General features: G+C 40.2%; 1 protein-coding gene across 2 annotated transcripts in view; it reads right to left on the bottom strand.

The window, feature by feature from the left end:
- Positions 1-27,953, bottom strand: part of CELF2 (CUGBP Elav-like family member 2) — a 342,189-nt gene that overhangs the window by 256,456 nt on the left and 57,780 nt on the right. For both annotated transcript variants that reach the window (XM_026091227.1, XM_026091229.1), the window contains exon 3: positions 21,153-21,188. In XM_026091227.1, coding sequence (XP_025947012.1) covers positions 21,153-21,188 — 36 coding nt within the window. The remainder of the gene's footprint in view (positions 1-21,152; positions 21,189-27,953) is intronic.

The following is a 27,953-nucleotide window of genomic DNA, read 5'->3' as shown; positions in this document are numbered from 1 at the left end:
ATGAGAATACTACATTTTTGCCGGTTCTTGGAGCTGGAATAATCTAGCCTAGGGCAGGCTCTTCCACCACTTCACTCTGTTATTTAATTAGGCAAACATTAACAATGGGACCAAAGAGGGAAGAGTTTGGGGAATCTCAAAGATGTAAAACACATATCAGAACTGCAAAAATCTCTGTTGCAAGCTTCATGATACAGCTAAAGGAATAAAGCCTTCCTACGAAACCATCCCGAAAAGGCTAGCTTATGAGAGCTTTTTATTATGAGCATGTTTTTAAAATTAGAATGTTTAATAATTGTTTAGGGATCTCTTTGACACAAAGTTCTCTCTTGAAAGGATCAGTGACAGAAATGGGACAAGTTCCATGAAAGTACTTATGAGATCTGACCCTTTTGGGGCCATGTGTTTTTGTCCCCATTAATACACTGACCACTGCAAAGGTCTTGATTTCAGGAGGTGCCAAAAGACCTCTCCTTTCTTCCATAAAAGAACTGAACGGTTGTGATTCATATTTGAGATCCAGTGACCAAAAGGAAGATTTTTCAGAAGTACCTGGGTTTCTAAGTCTTCTGGGAGCCCCAAATTTATTGTACTCTTCAGTATTTGGGCTCCTAAAGGCTTAAATATTTTTCTGCTATGAAACTAAGTTATTTTGAAAACTGTACTAATTCCAGTGCTTCCCCTCCCCTCTATGAAACATAATTGATACAGGCTCACTGAAGAGGGGACATTTATTGGGCCATAGTTTAGCAAAGGTTGCCTGCACAAACACATATGTAAATTGAGGTGGTTTGACTTGGAAAAGAACCACCATATGCTTCAGTGTAAGCATCTTTTTAAAACCTTTTTGTCATTACATGTACAAATAGAATGTATGTGCAACACCACAGGATAAGGTCAGTTGAAGCAGTGTTTGACTCTCAAGGTTTGACAAACTAATGAGAAACCCAAAGAAACTGAGGAGCAAGACTGGGGAGGGGGAGAGGGAAAGTTAGCAACTTTTGATTTGCTGTAGTCCTTCTGATGGGTTAAATTCAGCCCATCACACCCCATTTTTATATTTTTAACATTGCAAAGATCAGGAACAAGTAAAATTTTGCCTTCTGCCGCGATTGATTCTGTACCATTTGCATTCACAACATCAATATGCAAAGTTTCATCTGTGCATGCTATGATATGGAAAGCAACCCTGTGCATCTCCATACCCTACTCGGACTATATCTATCTGTAAAATCCTAGAGGCATCAGTTACCAATGCACATTACATTGCAATACCTGTGATATAATTGGGTCTTTTTATGTTTTTTTTTTGTTACTTAATGATCATTTTGCCCTAGCTTGTTAAGATGATCTATGCATTTATATTCCATAACTCTCTTTCAGAGCTATAAGGAGTTCAATTTTGATTTCTTTGAAATCAACTTCACAAAAACTGTTTGACCATAAAAGCTAATTAGTAAAGACTCTCAGTGTTAATCATGTGCAATAGATTATAGCTGCAGGATGCAAAAAGACCATTTCTTCCATATTAACTACAGCATTTCATCATCTTAAGCTACATAGCAATGTAAAGGTAATGACATTTTTATTTTATCTTTTTATGATGGGACTCATCAATACCAGTATCCATTTTCAGGTTTTTTACTAACATCTGCTTGTAACAGCCAGGTGAAGTCTCTGGAGAATCATACAATCAGTTTCAGATGCTAGTATGCTGCTGAAAATGAAGATTTTGAGATCCCAAGAAACATTAATGGCATGCAACCTAATAATACAAACTTTTGCTCCGTCTTTGACTTATTCACATTACAGGCAGTTAAAATGGCCTGTTAAAACTGTAAGACAAAGCAGTTTGCTTCATTCTCTGAGGCCAGGGGACTTCTGTATTCTAAACCAAGGGTGGCCTCTGAGGCTAGAAGTTCATTTCTCTGTTTGTGCCCCTGTTGATGAACCAGCTCTCTAGGGACATTCCAGGAAGAAAAGCCCAGGCAGAGGCCCYGATACAACTCATGGTCCCCAGAGACAAAGAATTTTAGGCAGGTAACAGTTTCATGAAAGAAGAAGGCCAGATGGATCACCATACTTCCTGTGGCTTGGTGTGACCCTTAGTGACTTAAGGAACTAAAATCATCTAGCGGTAGCTGACCTGAAACTGCCCTTCCCATTCAGAAAGACCAACATGGTCTGTATCTGCAGACTTTGGTGACCAGCTTCGTGCTGGGTGGAGAAAAATCTGAGAAGCTTCACTAACCGTCACGCGATTCATGTGTTGCTTGCAATTGATTCCTCGTATTATTTGATATTTGTCAAGTAYCAACAGTGTTCTGCACCAGCAAGTAAAGGCACAAAGAAAAGGTTCTTGTCACAAAGAGATTGCCATTTAGATACACTGTGTACTGACAAAGGAGAGTGTAATGGGAAGCAAGGAGTGAGCAGAGTAATTGAATGATGCATTTAAGCATACATTTTGTTATCTCTGTGGGGTTTTATGTTTGTTTTCTTCTTACTTATCGAATTCAATGTTCATAGTTTTCAATCATTCATTAGTTTAAACAGTTCTCTCGTGGTTTGCCCAGATTAGGAAATGAGGCCTGGCACAAGCTAAAACAAGGAAGAAGGTGGTATTTTGTTAAGCTGAAGCTGAAGCTCACATCACTTCTGGAACACCTTTTGCTACTTACTCATTAGCATTTACCACTGAGCTGCCTGACGGAGACCAGACTCCACCAAATTGTTTTATTCATCGCACCAGTGAAGCCTTTACAGGACAGTTTGCTGGAGACATTTCAGGTTGGCCAGCCAAAACTCAGGGTAACCAAATCATTCAACCCTTGGAATATAAAAAGAATTTAGGCAACATTTGTCTAATGTGACAGATCGTGGAAAATGAGCGATCTTTTTAACATCTGTCAGTCATTAGAATGTATTCTGTGAGGCAGCATAACAGAAGGGTGGTTTTTTTCCTCTATAAGAGATCGAGAGACAAGTTGGTACCATCCATTTCACATGGCTTTAGATGTCTTCAGAGAAGGTGTCTACACCTGAACTAGTAACTCAGCTCACCTGTGTAGTAATGCCTATTTCTCCCCATTGAGTAGGAAGCAATCCATATCACCTATTTTGAATAGGYACCTTTGGAAAAAAATTTCAGGAAAGACAGTCAGAAAAGTGCCTGTTTTTCTCTATTGGCCATAAAGGAAGCACAGAAGGGCCAGCCTGGATGAGGACAGCTGCAGTGTTGACACCAATATGCAATTAGAACGTGTTGTTTAGGATTCATCCAAGGTCTCAATCAATACTCCATGGGAAACAGATCAGCAAATGTTACAAGCCTAACAAATGCCAGATCTACACAGATCCTTTCCAGTGGAGGCATTTGGTACTAATTTAGTAAGTAGGAACTAAGAGCCATTCAATAACCAGGAACCTATTAATCATAGCAAGGTTGAAATATGCAGTGTTAAGAATACAGTAATAATTAAACAAGCATAAACCATACCAAAATTTCAAGTTTTCTGAAGTGGGTAAGTTTATAGATAGACTTTAAGTTACTTTCATTTAAAGGAAGTTAACAATAAGAAGAAGAGGTTGAGCATGCAGAGCTAAGATGTTGCGACTGTCTTCCATCTAGGTCAAGAAAATATATATGTTAGTGATTTTATTCCAATTTACACCACCACAACAGTCTAGAATAAAACTACTCCTTAGCAAGGCAAGCAACCAGTGGTTGCTGCATGGCAGTTTTCCTCAATATCAAATGCAGGAAAAAAATCTATTAAAAAAATCGTACAGAGATATCCTTAATTAGCACATAAAGTTATGCCAATAACCATGGACATTGTAGTTTTGGGGGAACAATAATCTTCCTTTGAGTTTGTCCCTTACCAGSTATAAAAACCCTGCCCCACCAATCTGACTTTAGCTGGTTTATATTATCCCATTATTGGAATATTATTGCTAAGGAAAATAAAACCTAAATCCTAAAAATACAACCTTGGTGTACATTCAGGGTCTTCAAAAGCAGGCCAAGATCTTGTTAGTCAATACTATTTCTCCCTGTTAGAGCAGAATTCTATATAATTCTTATATCTTCAGCAACATCAACTCAGCTTCTGTTCTGAATTTTAAATGCTGGCAATGCCCAAGCTACCTTTTCACATTACATTCAAGAAGCAACAAGGTTTTTGGAACAACACAGGTAATTTAGATTCAGCTTAAAATGGAAGATGATGAAGTTACCTACTTTTACATTACACACTGACGTAAACTGCAGCATGTAACATTTCCAGTTGCTACACACGAATCTGTCCGGACATTTGGTGGACACTTCTGGCCATACTGTGTTTCAGTGGCCAATTATAACTGGCAAGGTGATTGTCATTTTATGTGAAGAGGCCCCAAACTAGTGCATTACAGTGTATAAATGGAAAAACAAATAAAAAAGAACCCCTTCTTGTACATTCTTAGATTCATAYTTAGGCTAACAGTGTCCTTTTCAATATCTTTGCAATATTTTGTTTCAGCTACCCCCAGGAGTAAATCAGAAACCACAGCTATTAGAACATGCTTATCCAAAGAGTTTGGGACCTCTTCTTGGAGAATCAGTTTAATTAACCGTGGGGGATTTTTTTTAATCTTATTTCATAACACCTTGTTTTTTGCATGGAGAGAAAAAAAAATAACTTGCAAAACAAGTATCCCACATTCTGAAAGCTCTTTTTAGAACATATGGTCTTATCCTTCAGAAATTATGAGTTCTCTTGACACAGGCTGTGACAATCATGTTGCATATGAAGCACTGCTATATTCTAATTACTCAGTTATGCCAGGCTTTTCAACAAAACTTTCCCAGAAGTTCCTGTCACTCAATTTTGAATGCGCATTCAGAGATTTGAAGCTTTAATGAGCCTTGATCAAGTTAAGTAACGGCCCCACCCATCCTGTGAAGACAATCTCTGGGAGAGATGCTAAGTGTTTTGGCAAGACCTGAAATAGTCAGCCTCAGGCAACGAATAACAAGTCTAAGCCAACTACCAGAGAATTCAGAAAGCTTCTGCCTAGAAACAAAAGTCTCCCATGAAAATGAAACCCACACACTGCTGTCTCCGGGAAAGAGATGGCTCCATCGCGTAAAGCTTCGAGATATGAGAACTGAGCCAGGCTGGAAGTGCGGAGCGGTACTGCAGACTGCGCTGGCTTTTCCTCCATACCCTTCTATAAAAGTAATCATTATTGACATTATGTTAATACACTTCGTTGGGGTCATCCAGTAGTCTCTTGACTTAATAACGGAGTGAATTTGGCTAGTGTGTTAGCTAATTTCTGGCCAGGAACGGGCTGGTGCCCATGCCAGTAGCATTTTAAATTTTGTGTATCTGTACAAACTCGGAAAATTTAGTCTGGATGGAATCTGTACTTCTTTCGGATCCATTTTATACAACTGCAAATCCCACATTTTAAAGAGATGCGCTTCGTCACTTTTTAATGCCTAAGAGCACTGTTTCTGATTTTGCCAGCTCTCTCTCTCTCTTTGCCCTTGCCTTTCCAAAAATCCCAAACTTCCTCTCCCAGAGACGTACAGTAAAAATAAGCTTACAGTGATAAACTCAGATGGCTCATGGAAGGGAACTTCAGCACAGAAAATAGAGCTACATAAAACCTATACATCCTCTCAGCGAAATGTAAATAAAGCTTAGGGCCAGGCATATTAAGAACATTACACCAGAGATTCATGAACTGTGAACCAGCCCATGGACAGGAGCTGCAGAATCACAGAATCACTGAGGTTGGAAGGGACCTCTGGCGATCTTCTAGTCCAACCCCCCTGCTCAAGCAGGGTCACCTAGAGCACGTTGCACAGGATTGCATCCAGGCGCGTTTTGAATATCTCCAGAGAAGGAGACTCCACCACCTCTCTGGGCAACCTGTTCCAGTGCTCTGTCACCCTCACAGTGAAGAAGTTTTTCCTCATGTTCAGATGGAAGTGTCTGTGTTTCAGTTTGTGCCCGTTGCCTCGCGTCCTGTCRCTGGGCACCACTGAAAAGAGTCTGGTCCCATCCTCTCGACACCCTCCCTTCAGATACTTGTACACATTGATAAGATCCCCCCTCAGCCTTCTCTTCTCTAGGCTGAACAGGCCCAGAAAAAGGCAAAATTTCCAGTCACTCTCCAGATGTCATTGCAGCAAACTGGATTCACAGATGGGAGTTATTCGTGGGTCAGCAGTCTCCGAACCTCCAGCTCCGAGAGAAGGAAGTATATCCTCACACCACACCAAACAAATTAACACAGAAATAAGTCCAGTCCGTGGCCAGATACTGGCCACTTAACTTGGATGTTGTTTGCCAAAAGCCACCACGCAGGTGGGTCCTGAAGTTGTTACAGCAATTTCCCTGTATGTTATTTCAACAAAGTGAGAGTCATAACCCCAGTCTCACCAAAATGATGGCAAAGACTATAGTGAGATGTATCCCCCTTAACTTCATCTGTCAGCAGGGTGGACTTCTACACRGGAACCCTTTTGCTGAAGTCCCCTTCATGGTCACTAGCAAGGAACAAGCAGTCTGAGAGTATRATTCATCTCATTCTAATAGAGATCTGTGAAGGACACTGGGATGAATCCCTTCCCTGACAATGTGATAACCTGTTTCAAAATGAAGCCGGAACAGAAAATGCAAAAGCCATCAAGGAGTCAATTTACCATGTTTCCAACAGAAATGAGGAAGTTTGGATTTTCAGTTATAATTAAAATTGTGATTGCATGCATTTCCCCTCAGTTTTCTCCTGTGGACATTTCCCATAGAAAAGTGCRAACAAAAGGAAACCTCTGTTCATAGATGCTCAGCAAAGCAAAAAARCGTCTTTAACAGCAACCATCTTATGTAAAACACAACAGGAAGAATACGTGGGAACTGAGAAACATGTACGACAGAGGACTCAGCTTTCAGACCTCACTTACAGTCGGGGTTGACATGGTCCTGACAGCTTCAAGAGCTGGGCCACGCACAGGTTCTGCACATCTGAGCGTGCCCCAGGGGCAGCTTGTTAAAACAGCGCAGCCTGCCCGAATGGCTGTTCCTCTGAGAGACAGTCGTGAGCCAACTGAAYGCATCCCGGTCCACCACCGACCTCCCTAAGGCCTAATACCCAGCTGAGCTCCTTCAGTGTATGAATGTAGTGATTTGGGAAGAGGAGACTGTAAAAATCATTCCTAGCAGACAGCTTTCCTCTATCATCAAAAGCGCATTCAATATGTAAAAGTAAATGCACTTTCTTTACACTTATTTTTTTCTTCTCAATGTAGAACTCGTTTTTTCCCGAACACGCGTACTTCTCCAGCCCTGTACAGGAAATTCCTATCAGCTGAACGGTGTCATGTGGTTGCCCTCCTTTTCCACATCAGTCATGGGAGYGCAAGTCACAGGGTATAGTATCAATCCACACAGCCTTTGTCCAAGCCTATGAGATTCACACAAGTTCTGCAAGAGAGAAACCACTGCAAAGCAAAGCAAATCCTCCATCAGCGCCACGCTCCTTTGATACCCTCCATCAGTCCAGCAACATTGAGATTATAACATACTGCACGTAGCCACAAAAGAACATACTTTAAATAGGAGTCTTGTTGCAAATTTGTAAACATAGTTAAGCATCGATAATATCTCCCTTCATGCTCTCTCTTGGAACAGCTGCTGTCACTGTGATGAACCATCTGCATCTAGGAAGGTAAGCTAGCAAATATCTCCAGAACTGCTTTGCTTAATGAGTAGGTAAGGAGTGACAATAAAAACCAGAGTGGCAGCACGAGATGCTCATGTTTCCATGTTCCCACCCTTCTAGCTCCTCCAGCTAATTCTAAACTCTTGTTGATGAATTGGACCTGGGTTCATTGAAGTCAAGTGTTACCCGGGTAAAGATTGCTGACAACTGCCCTGCTGCTTGTGAAAACCTTTCCATAAGCACCAGAAGGATGCAGTCTAGCTCAACCCTTCTGTCTCTATTTTTTAAAATAGGTTTGGCTTTATTTTTTAATATGAAGATCAATCCTTCACACCATCTGAAGATGGCTCTCAGAAGGTCTAAATTCCCAAGTTCAGCAACGAAGTTCACCCCCTGGATTTTGAGGCAGGGCAAGGCAACGTGCTGGCTTCGTGGGGAGCACAGCACAGACAAGCTTGAGGAAAGGGAAGAGCCAGGATGTGTAGAAAAGTGCTTGTTGTACGGGCAGCAGGAGGCAGCTCCAAGCGTAGGAGGTGAGAGAAGGCATAAAGCTGGGAGTGGGAGAAGGGTACAAAGAAAAGTCAATTCTGAGAGAGGAGAGCGAGGAACAGAAGGAATATCACAGTGTGTGGGATGAGATGAGAACAGCGATGTAGGTTTTTAAGAGAACTTTAAAACAATTATAGGTTTTTACCATGGGAGGTTCTGTTTGACTAGATCAGAGTGCTCACTTCCTCGTTACGTGCCTGGAATTGAAGCATTCTTTGAAAAGCATGCTAATACTCTGCTATACTTTCAATTAACATTTTATTTAAATGCTTTAAGATGTTTTCTAGATATATTAATGCCTTCCTGATGAAACCTCAAATATAATTTACACATCTAAGTCACATTTGCATTCAATAACCAGACAGCTTTCCAGCATGGAGCACGCCATCAATAGCCCCCGTTACTAGTATCTTGCTGAATTTCCCTAGCTGCCGCATTCGCTTCAGATTCAAAAGGCTACAGATTTCGCTGAAAGGAAGGAGACAGCGATATCATCAGAGATCAGGTGTCTTTTCTGAATCTTAGCTTGATGCATCACTCATGAATCATTTTAACTCATATACATACTTTAGCCACAACTTGGGCATTATCCTCAGGACCTTTAAGAGAGGCACAAGCATATATTTTTAGTTTAATATTGTTTTCTGTTAAAAAAAAAAGGCAAGAAAGTGTTAATACCCTTCCTACAAATAGAGCACAAAGTGTCAGTATTTTTCCACAGTACATCTGCATGCTTCCCTGGGGGATTTTTCCTTATAAAATCATATCTCAGTTATCAAGTTGCAGTATCATAAAACACATATGGGATATGTGATAAATTCCCCCCCCCCTTTTTTTTTAGCAAGGAACACCAGTGAAAAACAGACTGGTGGCTGTAGCAGATTTTGGGGGAAAGCACATTTTGAGAATTTCCGAATGCAAAAAGGACTAGGTGCGATGGGTAGATAAACAACGATGACTAGTGCATCGTATGCTTGCAAGGAGCAGCCTTGGCAGTGGCATGCTGCATGCAGGAAGATCACCCTGCAACTGCCTCTGGTTAGCCTGGAAGGCTCTTAGCCTGCAGAAACAATGCTGAAGGTGGGCTTGGTGGAGGACTTGGGTTTTATTTATGTTTTGGGGTTTTTTGGCGGGAGGTGGGGGGAAGATTGCTCTGGACAGTTTAATTTTTCTTAGCTGAGAGTTGATCTGCACCATGAGATTTACAGATGCTATAAATCTCATAAGCCCTTTGGAGGGTTGCAAAAGTCCAGCTTTGATACATGCAGCATGCAGGAAACAAGAAAAAGAGGAATTTGGGGCTTTTTCCTGCTTTATTTATTGGTAATCAGTTTTGTGACCTCCAGCCATAATTCTTTAAAGCTGTGCCCTGTCTCACAAAATGAAGCTAATCCAAAGTTAAATTTACAGAAAGAAGTAAGTTTTTGGTTTTGGCACATTGTTAGTCTGTAGAACTACTCACCCTAAGACAGCATGACAGCTGAAATTCAGAAGAAAACTGGATGGCTATACATCTTGAAAAAGGTAGAACATCAAGAGTTAGAAAAGTCCTGAAAACCATACAGGTTTTAAGAGGATATAAAGCATCTTCTTATTGCTGTGAAAAGAGGTTTGGGTAGAGGAAGATAAGATTTTTCTTGTGGATACTTATTTCCATAGCTGCCTTCTTTAGACTTTAAAAGCAGCTGGTACCTAATACCCGACAGACCAAGAGCTGCAACAGATGAGCCATTGGTTTCCTCCCGAACAGCAGCTCTATGCTGCTATAAAGACAGACAGCTCCTGCCACATATTTTGTATTATCCAACAACCATTACCCACACTCGACAATGTTCTACAAGTTAATAAAATATCACCTACTTAAGGCCAAAATTGAAAAACACGCATGAGAGCAGCAAGCCAAATTTGACTGCCAGAATTTCAACATCTGCCCGAGCTCTGAATTTTTCAGATGGGTTGATATCTGAAAATGCCTGCTAGGTCCCTGACATTTTGAGACAAATTCAGGAGGGGAAATTATTTCCCATTTATGTCACATCGCCTGATGGAAGTGCTGAGGAAAGTGAATCACTCTCAAGGTACAAAGGAAGCTGGAAGAAATGAGGCAGATTCCCGCGCTGACTTGCTCTAACGTGCACAGAACTAGAAAAAAGTAGAATGAACAAAGTTGTTCAAAGTCCTTAAGGTAACTTTTTATTTAGCTTTTTTTAATCACCTTGAGTGCTTGCCATTCATCAGTCTCACTACTTTTACAGCCAAACTTCAAGCAGCTGATCTAAAAACCCTGCATTAATTCTACACGGTTCAGACACTGGAGAAGGACTGAGGTTGTGCAAAGAGTTCACGCATAGCTTGGCCCAATCAATATCCCCTTTAAACCACATCACTCTTTTCTGCCTTGCAAGTTTTGAAAGTTGCTGCTTTAACTGAATCTTTTTCTCCTACGATTTCTTCTCCCAATTCTGCATGTGCAGTATTATCCCCAGGGATCTTTCTTTTTACCCTGCTACAGCCACTGAACTGTTATTTCCACAGACTTTTTCCATAATACAGAAAAAAAAATCACCGTTGCATCATTTCCAGAAAAAAAAAGCTAAAATGAAATGCCAATTAAAACTTTCTGCTACTGTACGTTCATAAGGGATTGGCTACACCCCTTGGAAGTGGTGAGCAACCTGTCAAACACACAACTCTGGGCAGAACCGTGCGGTTCTTCCGAAAAATAGGTCACAAGGAGGAGGGGGAAAAAAAAAAGAAAAAAAAATCAATAAATAAAGCCCTTCCAACATTAATCATTTTTGGAATCTTTAACTCAGCTGGGACGTTCACAGTCGTGTGTCAGGTTTCTTTGATGGCCACCTTTTCACCCCGTTTTGCCCACCCGGCGTGGCCGCCGCGGGAGCTGCCGGGGCCCCGGTCACGGCACGCGGCCCCGAGATCCTCAGGGATTCGTGGTGCAATGTCGACGCTGCTGTTAGAGAAATTACTCGGGGTGATTTCTGGGCTCAGCAAAATGGGCTGTTGGCTGCATGCACAGGCTGTGTGTGAGTGCCTTAACAAGTACTTAAAGTTCTTCTCCTTCTGTTCCTTCGTGGAAACGTCCATCCTTAAAAGCTTTAGGAATATTGGTGGGCATCATTTCTTTTTCCGCTTAACTTCAAGAAGGAATTAGTATCTTGCATATAATAAGGTTCCTTCAGATCTGGATTTCCCTTCTCTGCTATAAATTCAAAAACAAGCAGAAAAAAAAAGAATTCTACGCTTTAGATAAAAACCCAAGGAAGTAACAGGTGGCTTTTTAGTAACATGATTACTTTTATTATTACATTCTGACTATTCAGTGTTAGCAGCGACCGACTCTTCTCTTGAATGCCTTTCCAAATTCAATAGCTTTATCCAAGATATCTCTGTTTATTTCAGCAAGGGCAGGACTGGGAAAAGCAGTGCTATTTCTGTAATATTTTATTTTATTTATTCTCAATGAAAATGAGAAGGTCTTTTTTACAGCTGCACAGCCTGTAATGTCAGCTTCAAGCAATCAGCTAAAAAAAAACCCACAGTCACTTTGCAGGTTTAAAAAAAAAAAAAGAGAGAGAAAAGAAAAAGAAAAAAGAAAAGAAGAAATCAATTCATGTTGTCACAGTCTATCTAGAGTCATATTGTCCCCAGCCATTGATACAGAATGAGAACATCTGGGGATTCAATTACTCATGACATGAATAATAATATTTCATTTTTGTTAAATAAAACTTTTTAGCTGCAGGAACTTCAGCTTATGTTCAGCACACGATCCGGGAATGAAAACTAATCCCGACTGAGGCACAGGAGGCCAAAGCCTTTGGGCGCACCGTCAGTGCAGGTGCATCTCTACCCCCCAGCAGAAAATCTTAATAATGAAAATATTTTTGAATGTCTACTTACAAGATGGGCTACTGAGCTCCAACCCTYAGCAGATCTCCTAACCGTCCCAACCACCTTGGAAGATCTTTGCACTAGTCTCTTGAATTAATAGCCTGGGTTGGAAAAGGACTGCGTGCCGGCCATTTGAACCAAAGTCAGTGGCACTGGTGGTTGTCCGGCACTTTGGATGAACTCAAGCCACCTACCTAAACAGCTTTAGGAGCCATTAAGCCTTTATTTTAGTCTTCCACTTCATGAGGACCCTCAGCTCATACCTTTCAGGAGGATGCTACCAAACCCAATTTGATACAAAACAGAGTTTTTAATGTGTGTATTCTTATTTTTTCTTAATCAGGTAAAGGTGTCTATAGCCTTAGTGACCAAATCAGTATCAAATACTCATTTTCCAGCAATGAGCGAGCAGCGATACTCGTGCTAAAATTGCACTGCCTCGTGCAATCGCTTGGCTAGCAGCAGGACTGTTGTCCCGAGTTAAGCGCATAAACAGTGTGAGATGAGTGTTTAAAGGCTGAGACCAGAGACTCGGAAGGAAGAAGTGAAAGGCATTTCTCTATTTTTGTGTGTTAGATAAAAACCTGTATCTTGTTTTCTCGCCTCCTTTCTCCATGTACRTTCTTTAAGGCTAGAGCATGGCCAGCAGACATGATTTGCATCCGCTCTGCAACATCACGGCTTTGCTGAGGCTTAAATGTTCCCTGCAGGAAACGGTGCGAATGCTGCAAAAATTGCACGAGTTGGATTGAAAAATATATTCCATTAGAGTCCAGCTAAGAGAAGTGYGGTGTTTGCACTTTGCTGTTGTGGAAGTGCTGCGTATGGCACAACTCGCAAAATGCACTGGGAGAATACACACAGAAAGTGGGATAGGTCCTCGGTGGCTCTGAACTGGCAAAAACGCCTCACTAATAACAGAGTTACGGCACCGCTTGAGACACTGGGCTCAAACACGTGAGTTTTGGGCACATGGTCTTCTCTTGCTGATCAGGGAAAACTTTTGGGACTGCCTCCTTAYAATGCCAAGGTACAGATGTTAAAACTCTGCATCATCTCACAGGAGCAATCGCAAGTCAGAGCCCTCAAAAAATAAGACACAGTCACCAATTATTGCTTGAAGGTCTCGTGTCTGGTTTTATGTAAGGCATCTAGTCCCACTGTGATCATTGCCTTTTAGAAATGTTTAACATTTATGGACTCCAGTAAAAATGTTTTTAATATAACACAGATGAAGTATAAGCTGTTAACCTTGAACACTGGGGAATGTGTTAGTGAAATATTTAGAGACAGGGAAAAAAAATCTAAGAATTGTCCAAGATTTGCTTATGATTCAGAGCAAATCTTTCAGAATCATTCAGATATTTTGAATTTTTGTAAATTATATACCAGCTATTATTCCATAAATAAGGGTGATGCTCATAAGGCAGGGAACGCTGAAGAGAGGACTAGACTGGAGTCTCTGCTGTACGAGGAGTATCAGTGCTGGTTTCATGACACTGTCCCAGCAATCTTGTTATCGCTCTTCTGGGACCAATACTAAGGATCGTATGCATAACCCCCCCTGTGTATCAGCAGATCATTTCTAACTGTTTATAAAACACGGTATATAAAACTCTGTTGATCACTTGCCTAACTTAGCACAGGTACTAAGACTAGAAAACTTCTCAGCTCTGCCAGGTTAACAAAGCTCTCCTTGACCTAAGTTGCTGGGATCCTTCTCCAGAGGCAGATGCRTATACGCATTTTTTCTCGCAAAATTATATTTACATCTGAACTTATTCCCACAAGTTTCATCCTCTGCACTGACTTCCTAAATAACATTTATTTGATGATCTTAAGTGCTAAAACAACACTTAAGCAAAGGATATAAACAAACCACTAACTTGGAGCACAAGTATTTCTACTGAAATATGAACTAGAGTGAGGATTTGTAAAGGATTTCTATTTTAAGGTCGTCTCCTGTGCTGTTTCTTACATTTGGTACGACCTCTCAAAACCCATCTGTGATGGTCACTTCCCACATCTTCATTCAAATCGCTCTTCAAAGGTTCATTTTTTGAGCAAAGCTAAGAAATACTATTCCTGTGTCAGTCAACTCTTCTCCCCAGACCAATGTAAATTTAACTTAAATCAGTAAGATATTGCAGCACTATTAAGTGGCACAGATAATGAACCTGAATAACTGCTCAATCTTATTAGTGCAACCCTCGTACACCTTCCTTTCTTCTTCAAGCCCTGCTGCTTAGCATTCATACCACCTGATTTGAGACTAAAATTAGATTATAGGAATGCGTGCTTTTTACAAGAGGTCTTTTATTTGTTCCATAAAGTATTTAGCACTCTTTAGGCACTGTATAAATAAAAATAATCACGATCTTGGAATTCACCTTCAGGAATGGAAATGAAGAGATCCGAGTCCTTTCATTTCTGCTGCACATTATCATCAGTGGGCACGTTTGGATGGCAAGGCTTTGTAAGACAAGTCAAAAAGATACAAGTCTGGCAAAGGTGAATAAGATAAAAAAAAAAAGGAATATATCTCTAGTTTTAGAGTTTTACAACACGGATTAAAAATGAAAGCCCTACCAGCCTTTTAACAGAAAGGTCTACTGTCAAATTCAGTAATGTTTGAGAGAGATGATAACAATTGCTGGTGAAAAAATGGTTGTGGATTCAAAACCCAGGTCACTGAGTGAAATCACTTACGCTCATTTTAAGATTCAAAGGCTACGTATAATTAGGAGACATTTCAAGACTAAAAGCAATGATTTCTGAGGACTCTGCACTGCGAGAACAGAGCTACCTGCCTTCTGGGTCAGAGCTGTATCAAGTCCAATGATCATTTTTGTCCAGCTCCCTCCCTTCTTCCCAGAGTCTATATTTAGGGCTTGAAGTAGCAAATATCCAAAGTTTTTTTGAGGTTAAGCATGCCAATGTCCTCGAAACTCTGGGAGGCATCTGCTTAAGTCATTTGGCACTTTAACACTTGTAAAACGCAGTCTGCTAGGACTCACTTTAAATTAAAGCTATCATCAAGTGAAACAGCTAGTCTAWGCTATTCACCACGGCTCCTCTTTCACGCAAAGGAGAGAGAAAAACAATTCCCCAAGGTTATTCACCCTGTCCCCACAAGAAGCACCTATTTTCCCTCATTTCTCCCCTGGTTCTTTAGACCAARGACTTTTGTGATAGCTAAATTTAGGCAATGTGAATCCTACCATTGGTGTCCTAGTAATTTTTGAATGCAACAGTCCTCACTAAGCACATATGGGTAATCACCTCTCCACCCTTTAGAGTCTTCTGAAGATTTTAAAAATATCTCTTCAGAGAGGGATCAGATTGCACATCAGTGTGTTTTAACATTAACATCAGCTGTAAAAAATATTAAGAGATGTAAAATAAAAAAAAGCATTCCAACAGTTACCAGCAGAAATAACTCCATGTCACATTTTAAGGGTGCTGAAGCTCTACTTAGAGAAAGTAAAAATCAAAATAACAGAGGGACAACTCATGCTCATAATTTGCTCAAAAAACAGATTCACTTGCAGTAACATCACACCAGTTACTATCCCAATTAATTACTGCTATTTATATTGCAGCATCTCAGAAAGACCAAACAACATCAGGCCATTCTTGTCCAACACATACAACGGATAATGGGCAGTCCTGCTTGCAGCACAGGAAAACAACACGAAAGGTTGGAAGAAAGAAAGTGATATTTAGAAATAAGCATCTGAGGCATAGAGAAAGGTCAAACGTAATTTTTTTTTGTTTGTTTATAGAGTGATTAGTTAAATTTGAGTCTCAATTTAAAATAATGATTTTCCTCTGAAAATGGCAGCCATCCAAATTATGAAAATCCTGCTCTTTCAAACAGCTCACTTGAGAACATTTAAATATCGAGGACTGGAGTCTTTTTCTTTTCTTTTTAACAATGTGGTTTCAAAGAAGATACAAGACAATACACTACCCAACTCCGGTTAGCCGCGTATCATTTGACATTTGAGAGATTTTAATGTTATCAGCTATCACCGCCTGCCGCCTTAGATGAAAACTTTTTCTGACCTACTATTTATCTGCCTCTAAATGAAAGCGAGTCTCGAGAAGGTATTTGGAGGTGGAAAGCAGAACCTCTCCAATTAGCAGAGAYGGCCGCAAACGGACCACTCCGAACCCCTGCGTTATATAAGGAGGCATAAAACGTCAGTAAATCCTACATTGGGGTAAGAAAAATTCTGCGCCGTAGATGGGAAGAGGCACATATGGTGGAGAAAAGGGTGTTCAAGCCCRACAAAGCAGGACAGGTGACACGAGAGGACATCCACAACGTGCAAAACATGAGTAAAGGTAAAACCGGACGAGCTCAGAAACCGCTTGGCAGAAGGTGTCAACCAAGGAGGACCAGAACAGCAAACACCAAAGCTAACCCTGGCTCCCTCCTTCCCCGCGAAACACGGAGAGCAACGCAGGTGTCAAGCAGGTCTTTAGTCAGCACCCTCAATACTTTCAGAAAAAAAAAATTAATTGTACAATAATTAAAATCCTCATGGATGCTTTACTAATTCACCCTGCGGAGCCACACAGACTTTATAATTCACCCTGCACTTACAAGYAGTTATTGGGTTAGGCTGTCAAGACAGAAATGATTCAAAATCTCGTGTACTTAGCTCCTCGGAAGACAYATCATTCCCTGACATAATGGGACGAGAAAGACTGCTGACAGTTAGCGATCAAGAGATTTCATTTTGCTTGTCATGTGGTGGGTTGTCAATTCTTCTCTTCCCTTTAGATAAAAGCTTAGTTGCATTAGATTTAAATAATGGGGAAGTTGCAGGTTAACGTTTTTCAGAAGTACCAAAGTGACTTCGATACTTAGATTCTGTTTTCAAAATGATGTTGCCACACAGGAACGTAAGTTGCTACAGTAAATGGAGCTTAGACACCATTAAAGAAATTTTATGGAAGAGAAAGGGAGAAAAACCAAACCAGAGGGCTTAAAATTTGTCCTCTGCTCCAGACCCCTGGCTTAAGGTACATATAGTTTGCAAATTACAGTCATAAGACAAAGTAAGGATGCACAGTTCCAATTTAAACATACTTTTTAGTTTGTTCTATCATTGTATCCTTACCCGTATATTTTATTGCAGATTTCCTCTTGTCCTTCTAAAAAAGTTTCTCGGTGACTCTTTTAAGATGGCCTTGACCTCAAAATGCAAGTTATGCTAAAGATTTAAGCAGGGGCTTTTCAGTTTTTCTATGAAAAATATCTACTTAAATTATTTCTTTGATTTTTTTTTTTAAACAGTAAATCCCAACAGATTAGAAGGGGAGGTGACCATTTAAACTTCACTCCCCCAAGTGAAATCTAAGATTGAGCCGCTGCATAAAAGACAAAAAAATAAAACAAACTGTATTTCTGCTGCCGTTACCAACCTAGCATTAGGCAAATGAGTAATCCAGGCGGCTATTCCCTATTTAAAATATTGGTTGCTCTTTCGACACAAAGCAGCTTCCGCAGAAACGAACAGAAGCGGCTCGAGACTGAACTCGCTCCCGGGCTAGCGGAGCCGCGTCTCTTCTCGCGCCGGCCCCCGACACGGCCTCCCTGGCGCCCGCGGGGCTTTGCACCGCGTCTCCCGGGACCCGCGCCGCCGTCGCGCCGGTGCCAACGTCGGGCCACGGACAGGCTGGTTGCAACGTTGGGTAGTCGATTTTAGGAGCCCTCCTTCACTGCTGAGTTTGAACACTGCGCGTTCAAACGGCGGATGGCTCACGCCAACCTATATATGCTTTCAATAGTTTCGGTTTGATCCGTTATTTTGGCGAGCACCTATGTAACACYGAGAGCAAATACGGTTTGAAATAGGGCTGCCATAGCAGCTACAGAACATCTAAAAGGAAAAAAAAAATAGGCCAGACCTTTATTAAATTTTAAAGTATGCCTTTGCTACACTCTTGTAAAGATCCAAATAGGGTATTCAAATCTCTAGAGATCACCAGTATAATTTCTTTATCATGTTCCATTTAAAATTTAATTATGTAGTCTACAACAAGAAGTATTTGAGTACTCTAAATAGGTCAKGCAATGAACAACTTAATAATATTATAAAGTTTTCCTTGTGAAGATCTTTTCTTTGATGTGCTGTTACACACAGAAAATCTTTCTTCGAAAAAACAATATGCACTCATACGTATAATAATGGCATTTAATATAAAAATTGTGAAGCTTCTTTATCATGTTTTAAGTTGGAATTTTCAATTCCTTTTCTAATCTGTGCTCCCCAAATCATCAGAAACAGCTGGTACAGTAAAACTGACACAATATAATCATGCAGGGTATTTTCATATCTTTCTATGGGCAAAGTCTATCTATAAGGTTTCCTTCTAAATGATGTCCTCCAACTCAGGTCTTTCTACTTTTACCTATCAGTAAAATTTATTATTCAGTGGCAAAAAGTAAGGCTATTTCTTCTTCCTCTTAAAAAACATCATTAGGGAACGATCGACAGCATTTGATGGAAAATGACGATATTAAAAGCCACCAAGACACTTTGTTTTATTCCCCTTTAAAAAAAAATGCACATCTTGGTTACTGCAGGAGAAGAGAAAATATTCCCTCCTCTAATTTCTGACCATTTACGTGGCTTTCTGGGAACAAATCCCTAATTTCCCTTCTGTAATCCAACTATGTAAAATTCAGTTTGGGTTGTTTCTTTTTTATGACAACAAACGTGGGGAAAAAAAAATTAGAGTCACCAGTGCCGAAATCGTCCTGACATTAAGACAAAATACTCCAATATAGACACATCTGCTCACGCTTGCACAGCTCGCAGCGAAGACCCTTTGGCCAGGCTTAGCAACGCTGAAAGGGGGTTGATCAATCCAAGCCACAAATATATCCACGAGCCACTATACCCGGGGAAACGACACTATGCCTGCCTGTACAAATGAGATTGAATTTTCTAGAATTACAGAGGGGGTTCGGTTTGTTTTCCTGCCCCATTAGGCAAAACACAACTAGCCCAGTAACTACGGGAAAGCGGTTCTTAGCTTTATCACTTCGAGGTGCGGTACCTGAAATTGTATACGATATAAAGCAGTTTGGGGGCCAGGGGGAGAAGACAACACCAGACTGTTTCAGGCTTATGAATTAATAACAGCAAAACAGTTCACTTGGAGTTTGAGAGAAGAACATAAAATATTAGATTAATACATCACAACCTAAAATTAAATACCCGAAGGAACGGCTCGCTTAGAGAAACGTGAGAACAGGTGAGTCCCAGAGAAGGCTTGAGGACTAGCCAACCTGCACGCAGATGTAAACATTTGTTTTAAATCAAGACAAGATCATTGGTTTTAATATTTATAACGCAATTACAATGCCTTGTGCACATCGCTTGTATAATCTGATTTTTACCCGCRACATCTTGCCACAGTTGAAATTAAAGCCTTGCGGTAATAATTCAAAAAGCACATTTAGGCAATCATTAATGGCAAGTGTGAAACTGGATGTTTATTCAAGCACCTGCATCTCTCATTTTAACTTTAATTTAAAGCGGAATTCATTTCTGCAGTACAAGGACAGCATGTTTCCAGTATATTAGTCATATAATATCCAACCAATTAGTGGCATGCAGTCAAACTGGAAATACTTTAGCATTAAAAACAGTAAAAGAGACAGCTAAGCAGCCATATCTACGTTCCTAATCAAGGAGACAGTTGCGCTATTGACTCTCTATTTTCATTTTTTACGTATGCAGAATTGTAATTTTTTTGCAACTAGGATGGATGAAATCTTTTCAGTGGCAGGTAAGCCTGATCTTTGGCCAGCAAACAAACAATTTCAAATGCTTGGCTAACTTTCACCAGCGTATTTCATTGCTCAAGTAAGATATCAAGTGATGGGAAACCTTAAAAAGAAAGGTATGTAATCAATGAATTGATATAAATCTAACAAGATTGTACCTGCAAAACAATATGGTACATGACTAGGGAGAAAAAGCATTAAATATAATGAAAATACACATTTTTACAGCCTATCAATACAGACAAGCCGATGAATACACCCCACACGCACCATAAAGAAATCTAGGTAGACAATTTTTCTCTGCCTTAGAAGCAGAAATAACTGTATTACCATGTTTAGAGAAAATTAATTTTCTTGTTGAAATATTCTTTAAACATTACATATCATATGAACTCCAACATTGGTATTAATCAGAGGATAACCAAACCCCCAAAACCCTAATCTCGTTAAAACCTCATGCACCTCAGAGAACAAAGTGGGTGGCAAAAGCTGCAGAAGGCACRAGACCACCATTTTCCTTGCTCACAAGGCATCTCTGCAAAGTCACAGGTTACCAAAGCAGAGTTGGGTTTTCTTTTTCCTTCTCTCCACCCTTTTCTCCRTCTGCATGATTACCGCATTTTATTGTGTCCTCTAAGTAGGCAGGTCTTTCTTCCAAACCTCTTTCGCAGCCTGGAAGCTGTGTCTGGCTCTATTATTTTATGGAAACCTTTCTCACCGTTGGAGAACCTGATCTAAGCTCTTCTGCTTTCCAAATGAAAACGCCTTAAGAGCTCAGTGTCTTCTCTTCACCCTCCACGTTTCCCTCCCCTCATCCCTCAGGTGAAATTTAAAGCAAAAGCAAAGCCACCTGCAATATTTATAATCGCACAGCTGGAAGACAGCCACATCTGGGATGTTGCTTTCCAGGTACACAATCGTGCTAAGCCTCCAAACAACTTAAACGTGCTATTTTAAACCCGTGCAGTTTTAGTTGCTCCAGCGTTTTGCAGATGTTTAATTGTCTATGGCAGGCAGGGTATGCATTGCCCTCCCTGCAGGCCCAAATCTCAATATCCCAGCAGTTTTCCTTATGAAAAGATCACATTCTGGCTCAAAAGGTCATGCTTCTTCCAGCAGGTTGCGGACACAGATCGAGAGATTCGCTTTAGAGCAACTTGCTTACCTTGGTAATGCTCCAGGTAGCTCTGCCGCAGACTCTCTGAAAGACACAAAGTACGGAAAAATGAGCTGGGGTTTAAAGCAGCTATAGTATTTTAGCAACAGAGACCCTTACACTACTAGTATTTTGTATAAGTGCAGAAGCACATACACCATTTTATACGCAGACGCGTCACTCACAGATGCGATGTCTGCGTGAGCAGGCACACACGAACGTGATAAACAGACGATGCAGTGTGATCCAAGGCTTTCATTAGAATAAAGTTCTCAATGGTTCAATTACTCATTTTTTAAACATAAAATTATCACTACTTCAAATGCCAGCACTGCATGATCCTACATAGCTAAAATGTAGCACTGGGCCAATTTTCCAGTGGAAAAAATTCCCATTTTTAGTGCTGCAGAAACAACAAGACATTTGACTTAGATTTATAGAAATGTCATGCTCTGAGAAAATGCTAAGTTAGTGTTAAACCTTCTTATCTTGGTTTTAGGCAATAGTTGTTCTCCAGATATGTGGGTTTTGATGCAATTTACAGCTTGAAGCTGTTTGGTGGGTTTGGAATTTGTTTGGGAGAAAAGATGTCAGAGAGTGAAAGTGGGCTAAGGTAACCGACATGTCAAATTAAATCGCAATTAGCTACATTACCRCTGCCTGTATACATGACATAAAATACATCCCACATCTACCACCACTATATGTCCTTGCTTCCCTCCCCAGTGCATTTGCTTAGACCTTATCCAAAGATCAAAAATCAGTTAGATAGCTCCAAACAAGCAATTTTCCTTGCTCTCCCATCTATAACATCTTCAGAAAACAATAATAAACAGGCATAAGGGGTTTGTTCTGCTAGACTTGACCAAAGGTCCATCCAATTTCGCATTTTGTTTCTTAGTCGCTAGATGAAATCTCTGTCCTATGGCCAAGGTGACCGTAGGAAAGATAGCCAGTTAATATCTAATTTCCTTCAGCTAAGAGTCAAATTGCAAGATTTCAYGTCTACAGCTTGTGAACTTGTTCTCCGCATAGTACTGTCTTCTCCTGATTTCCAGCTGATGAACAGAAAACCCTACCATCCCCTTTTACATACAGGTGAAAAAAAAAAAGTTAAATGACCTAACCAAATAAAACAGGTCTCAAAAACCTCCCTGCCTTAAACATTGCCCAAAACATCAGTCTAGTGATCCYTGAGCAGCAGAGCCATGCCTCTGGGTTTTTGTTGCAAGGGTATGAACCTTATAAATACAAAATCAATCTCTGAACCTAATTTCTTTAGGAATCCAAGCCAAAAAAATGATATTTTTTGAAGGTTTTTGTAGACCTCTGCCATGTGCTGTAACTCCTGTATTTGTATCAATAATGTTCTGTAAAATCTGTTTAAACTATTAACCTCAAGTGATACCTCATCATCAAGCTAATTACCCCTCATACAAAATARCATCATCAGTTTTACATGGTTCCTTTTCATTTTATCCGATGTCACCAAAAAATGAACAGGGTGATCTTATTTACCTTTATTTACCATTGCTGCTCATTATCTTACACACCTTTACAAGACCACCCTTTCCCTCCTACTTTAACAGATCTTAATCTCTTTAATCCCCACTTGTGCTTTTTCCTGGGCCCACCTGCTTTCTGCCGTACACTTTTCTGATGTGATAACTGAAGATTTATCAGAGTAAAAGCATAAGTCAGAGTTTTTCTATAGTTATAGATTTTCCACGCTCTTTGGCACTATTTGGACTATGACCAAGGTGTAAGGGTCTTGTGTTTTTAATTTTTTTTTTTAATTGAGCCAGTGACACCCAGGCTTTTTCCTGAATGGTTACATTTGCAATTTTTGGATCCATTCTGGTGCCACGGAAGATAAAAGGGTGCCCTCGAACATAGGTGATTTTTTGCATTTTTGTTGACTCTGAATCTATCTTCAAGCTGCGCCGTTCAGTTTGCTGGTTGCAGAAGGTTGCCTTAAACCTCCCGGAGTTTTGCTTCAAAAGACACAGGTCAGAACTGTGTTGAGTGGTTGCAAAGAGGAATAAATAAATAAAAAGGCTGCTCACACYCTTCTCTTGAACACGCCATTCAGAAACAAGCCAATACAGCACATGGAAGCTCTTCAGAAGTCCCAGCTACAGACTGGTCACCAGTTCCCACCCCAGCAAGTCAGCCAGGTAAGTATTTAATAGGTGCCAGTGACAAAGTCCACGATATACGTGACATCGAATGTGAGAGGAAGGAGCAATAGGAAGAGATCGGGAAGAGATAAGAAAATGAAATTAAGGTGGCACAATACAGAGTTGGCTTTTATGGGGCATTTGATACAGCTCTATCGAATATATTTTATTTTTATTAAAATCTCCTGCCCAGTGGTATCAAAAGACTTTATTTTCTAAGCCCTATTCATAATTTATACCATTCAAATAATTAACATAACATTTTCTGTAACCTATCAATGAACTTGTTCATGAAATGGCTCCAACAGTGAGGAAATTGTTCCCTTCCACCTCTAATCATAAGCACCTTCATCTTTCACTGAAATGCTTTTTTGGGGAAACAACTTGAATTTTTTAGTAAGGTTGGATGTTTCTTTTTCTAAAGAGCTTCCCCAGCTTTTAGCCACCTATCACTGTTCTGATATCAGAATATTACAAACCATATTATTTTAGAACAGGAGGCCACATTTTATAAAATACCAGTTGCACATCCAGCAAATAGTGAGTTGGTTTATTCTGGGAAGCACCAAGAAGAAGAATCCACGTTTAAGAAAGAATGTTAAACTGGAAACACACTGCCAATTTCTGCACAGGGCAGTGAGTGAATTGTGCATCTAAATTTCTAAAGATTTTCGTTTTTCTTAAATAACCCACTCTACAAGAGATGCTGGCCGTATGAAAACAATTATTAAATAATCAATGCGGTGAAAAAAAGTCCGAATGTGATGAGAATTGCAACCGAACACGTTGCGTGCCTTTGCTACATACATTTTTAATGCAATTAATTATGTTGTCAGGTTCACATTTGGGCAGATCAAATGCCAATTTTTAGCAAAAATATGCAAGGTAATGATTTTTGAAGTCCAGGTCAAATTYGAATAAAACTATAAAGCTCACAAACAAAAGAGAAGAACAAATCAGATTAGTTCCCAACTATCCAAAGATTTCACTGCTTCTCATCAATTCAGTGAACATTTAAACCCTAGAATAATCTTTCCAAAAAACCTTTAGATTAATAAACAAAAAATATTACTTTCCTAGACAAACAMACACAATTATCCTTGCAATGTCACTGGAAATAAATAGTACTTTGACTGCTGAAGATGGTTAATGTCCACTGTAAGTGTCCTATAAATATCAGGAATAGCAACACCACTCTATAAATATATTTCATGGGAGTTTAAAAAAACACAAAATCTTATGGAGCAAATTACTCATCAAGAAGACAACGTTTATTTAAAGATAATGGATACTCATTCCGTAGTATTTCAAGAAACTGAAGCTAGACTTATGCAACCAGTCTTCATATTCCTACTACTCCCAAATGACACATACAGTAAATTATCATTTGTGTTTACTGTATCTACAGCAAAAAAGAAAAGTTTATTTAAGAAAAAAAATCAGTCTTGGATAAAACGGGAGAAAGATAATACTAAAGGGAAAAAGAATTCAAGACCACATATTTTCATGGCCTGCCTAGGATATGCAAGGGCAACCTGAAAACAGGGAAGAYGTAAACCCAAGTGYTTTGCCAGGACTGCCCCAAATACCACTGAGTTCAATGCCAATGCATTGAAGTGACAGAAACTTTAAATTAACCTCACACGAATGAGAAAAAGGCATAGGGCTAATGGGGGGAAAAACAGACTTTAGCTGCGTCCTCTGCAAAAGCAGGGATGATGYCAAGGAGGGAAGAAGACAACATTAAAGAGCTGGAGAAGCCATTCTACAGAAGGTGACATTACAAAACTGTGCACAATCACAGCATTTCCAGGGAGCTCATTTACAATTTCCAAGGTTTGCCCCAAAATGCTGTATTGCCATGTGTGGTGCTCCAAAAAAAATCAAATGGCAGGTTTTCAAGTCTTTCAACAAATCTGTGAGGAGCTCTGACCTGCTGAAGAGGCTCTGTACCCCCCGGAGAAGGATAAGTAGCTCTTCTCGGAAAGCAGAGAGCCAGGGTAGGGGAACAAAGTACCTCGCACACACACATATGTTATGAAATTTCTCTCCACCGGCTGAGAAATCCTTCTTGTAGGATCCGAGTAGGATGTGTGCACATCCATGTACCAAAGCAGAAAAGTATAAATATTTTAGTCACAACCTTACATTGAAGTGGAAGTGGGAAGATTTGCATAAAGAGCAGCAAAACAGAGTCACAGCCTAATAGTTTTGTTTAAAGAAAGTTGTTCAGAAGAACTCTTCATACTGTTTGGAAAGTGGTGTGTTTGTATTAAATGTTTTGTTCGCCGAGAAATCATATGGTGCTCTTATCTCGGAGGCTGACTGGCAGCTGTTGTTACCACCTACGCGTGGGATTTGGCACAACACAACTCCAAGCTTTTAACTCAGTGCAACATTTTTGTCCAAATTATTACTCTGCCATGAGCATTTGCAGAGGTGTAAACTGAGGCACAAGAGACAGAGCAAGGTTTTAAAGGACAATTGCTGTAATCTTATGTATAGGGTAATCTTAAATATATATGCATGTGCTAGATGCATACCAGGAAACTTAGCAAGCTCTGAGTCAATTCATGTTAGTCAGGACTATGCTTAGAAACAATTCTTGCTTCTGCAGTGTGGAGCTTCAGCGTGCTCTTAAACCAAACCGCAGGCAGCACACAAGCCATAAAACTGTCATGACCCAAATGCCTAAGGAAAATGCCATTTGGAAAGTCTTAGGTCTCCACCAAGAATGGTTTTTGTTCTTAAAAGTGTATGCAAGCAAAGCAATGTATGGGTGTGCTAGAGAAGATGCAAAAAGAAAGGTAGCAACATGTTCCTCCACCTGTCTAAAGWGCAATTCTTCCTTTAATCCCCCATGCTCTTGGGGAGAGGATAAAGCCTGCCTACATTGCATGAAGCACATGAGGACAAGGATGTAAGTAAGGGTTGTGGTAGGAGGTGTCTGAGCCAGCAGCTTCGGTGTGTACCAAGAGTGTGAGGTTTTGTCTTCTCCAGGATGAGCCAACACGATCCAGTCGACTCCCTGGGATGTGTTGCAGCAGTTAGTTCTATCACTTGCTTTTGTTTTCAATGAAACGCAAAAAAAAAAGCAAAGGCTGAGTTGATATTTCTGGTTTGGTTTCATCTCCTTTACTAAACAGAATACCATAGGTGGCACAAGCATTAATTGCACCAAGGGGTGCAATTAATAATATATAATATATGCAATTAATAATAYATATTCAGGAAAGAAATAAGTACAAATTGAAGAGAAGTAAGTTATTCTAGAGGATCACTTGAGAAATTATGAATTTTTCCAAGAATATCCATCAACTGTGGACATAATTGGATATGTCAAGTGAGCTGAYACAGCGTATGCAACAAATCACAATAATGTTGACATCTAAGAAGTCCTACCTCAAGATGTGCCCAACTATTGCATAACCATGAAATTCTTTGTTTTGCCCCACAGGCAAATTCTTGCTTGCCAGGACAAAAAACGCACCCGTTGCTCCTGGCCACTCACTTTCTGCCTACATGCAGAGAGGGAGCAGACACCATATCCACCACCACGACCAGCTGACACAGCGTATGCAACAAATCACAATAATGTTGACATCTAAGAAGTCCTACCTCAAGATGTGCCCAACTATTGCATAACCATGAAATTCTTTGTTTTGCCCCACAGGCAAATTCTTGCTTGCCAGGACAAAAAACGCACCCGTTGCTCCTGGCCACTCACTTTCTGCCTACATGCAGAGAGGGAGCAGACACCATATCCACCACCACCACCAGCCTGCCCACACTATGCTCAGTGACACACGAAAAGCAGGGTTGAGGGGCTGAGCAACACTGCTCAACGACAGCGTTGACAGCTCCAAGGACCACCAACCAAAGGGATACGTCCCATTCATTTCAACGGCTTTTAATCAGACCATCAATGAATGGCTTTTCAGATTGTGTGTGTGCACATGTGCATGCTCACTGCTACATCGACATACAACAGTAGCGTGGTGAGAGAAAAGGGAGATCAGCAGAAGAGGAACATTAAATTAGTTTAAAAGGAAGGTTGTATCAGGGGGAATATAATCACTTAGTTGGAGGTTTCACCAAGACTTGGGAGTCAATGCCTCTACTCTAGCAGAAAGACGCCATGGGATTTTTAATGACCACGAATGGTCAGGACATTGATTTCACATTTCAGCTGAAAAATGGCACCTCCAAAGGCACATTGTTGTCTCTCCTCTTCCCAGCGTCACAAGAGGGACGACTCAGAATCGACTTGGAAGAATTAATAGTGCCTATTGAAACACCATTGTGAGAGACTAGACGTTTCACCAATCTTAAATTGGACAGTTTCTCGGCTTTGTTAGATTGCATGAAAATAAACAAGCTATGTTGAGATGAAATACGAGGTTTAATGTCCTTCTGAAATTTGGAATGCAGTTTTCTTATGACTAGCTCAGCGTATTTCATGGAACGTTTTATTTCCTCTATAACACATGCTTTTATCATACCTTTGTTTAGAACCTTGCCCTATAAGCAGCAAGGATCAAAATGATAGAAAACAATTTTATATAAAAAATTAAGATATTCAAAAAATACCAATATTTCAAACAGATTCTTTTATGTAAGCATACTACTG

The sequence above is a fragment of the Apteryx rowi genome, unplaced genomic scaffold (assembly GCF_003343035.1).
Source record: "Apteryx rowi isolate R43461 unplaced genomic scaffold, aptRow1 scaffold_9, whole genome shotgun sequence".
NCBI lineage: Eukaryota > Metazoa > Chordata > Aves > Apterygiformes > Apterygidae > Apteryx > Apteryx rowi.
This window is presented reverse-complemented; position numbering and strand designations above follow the sequence as displayed.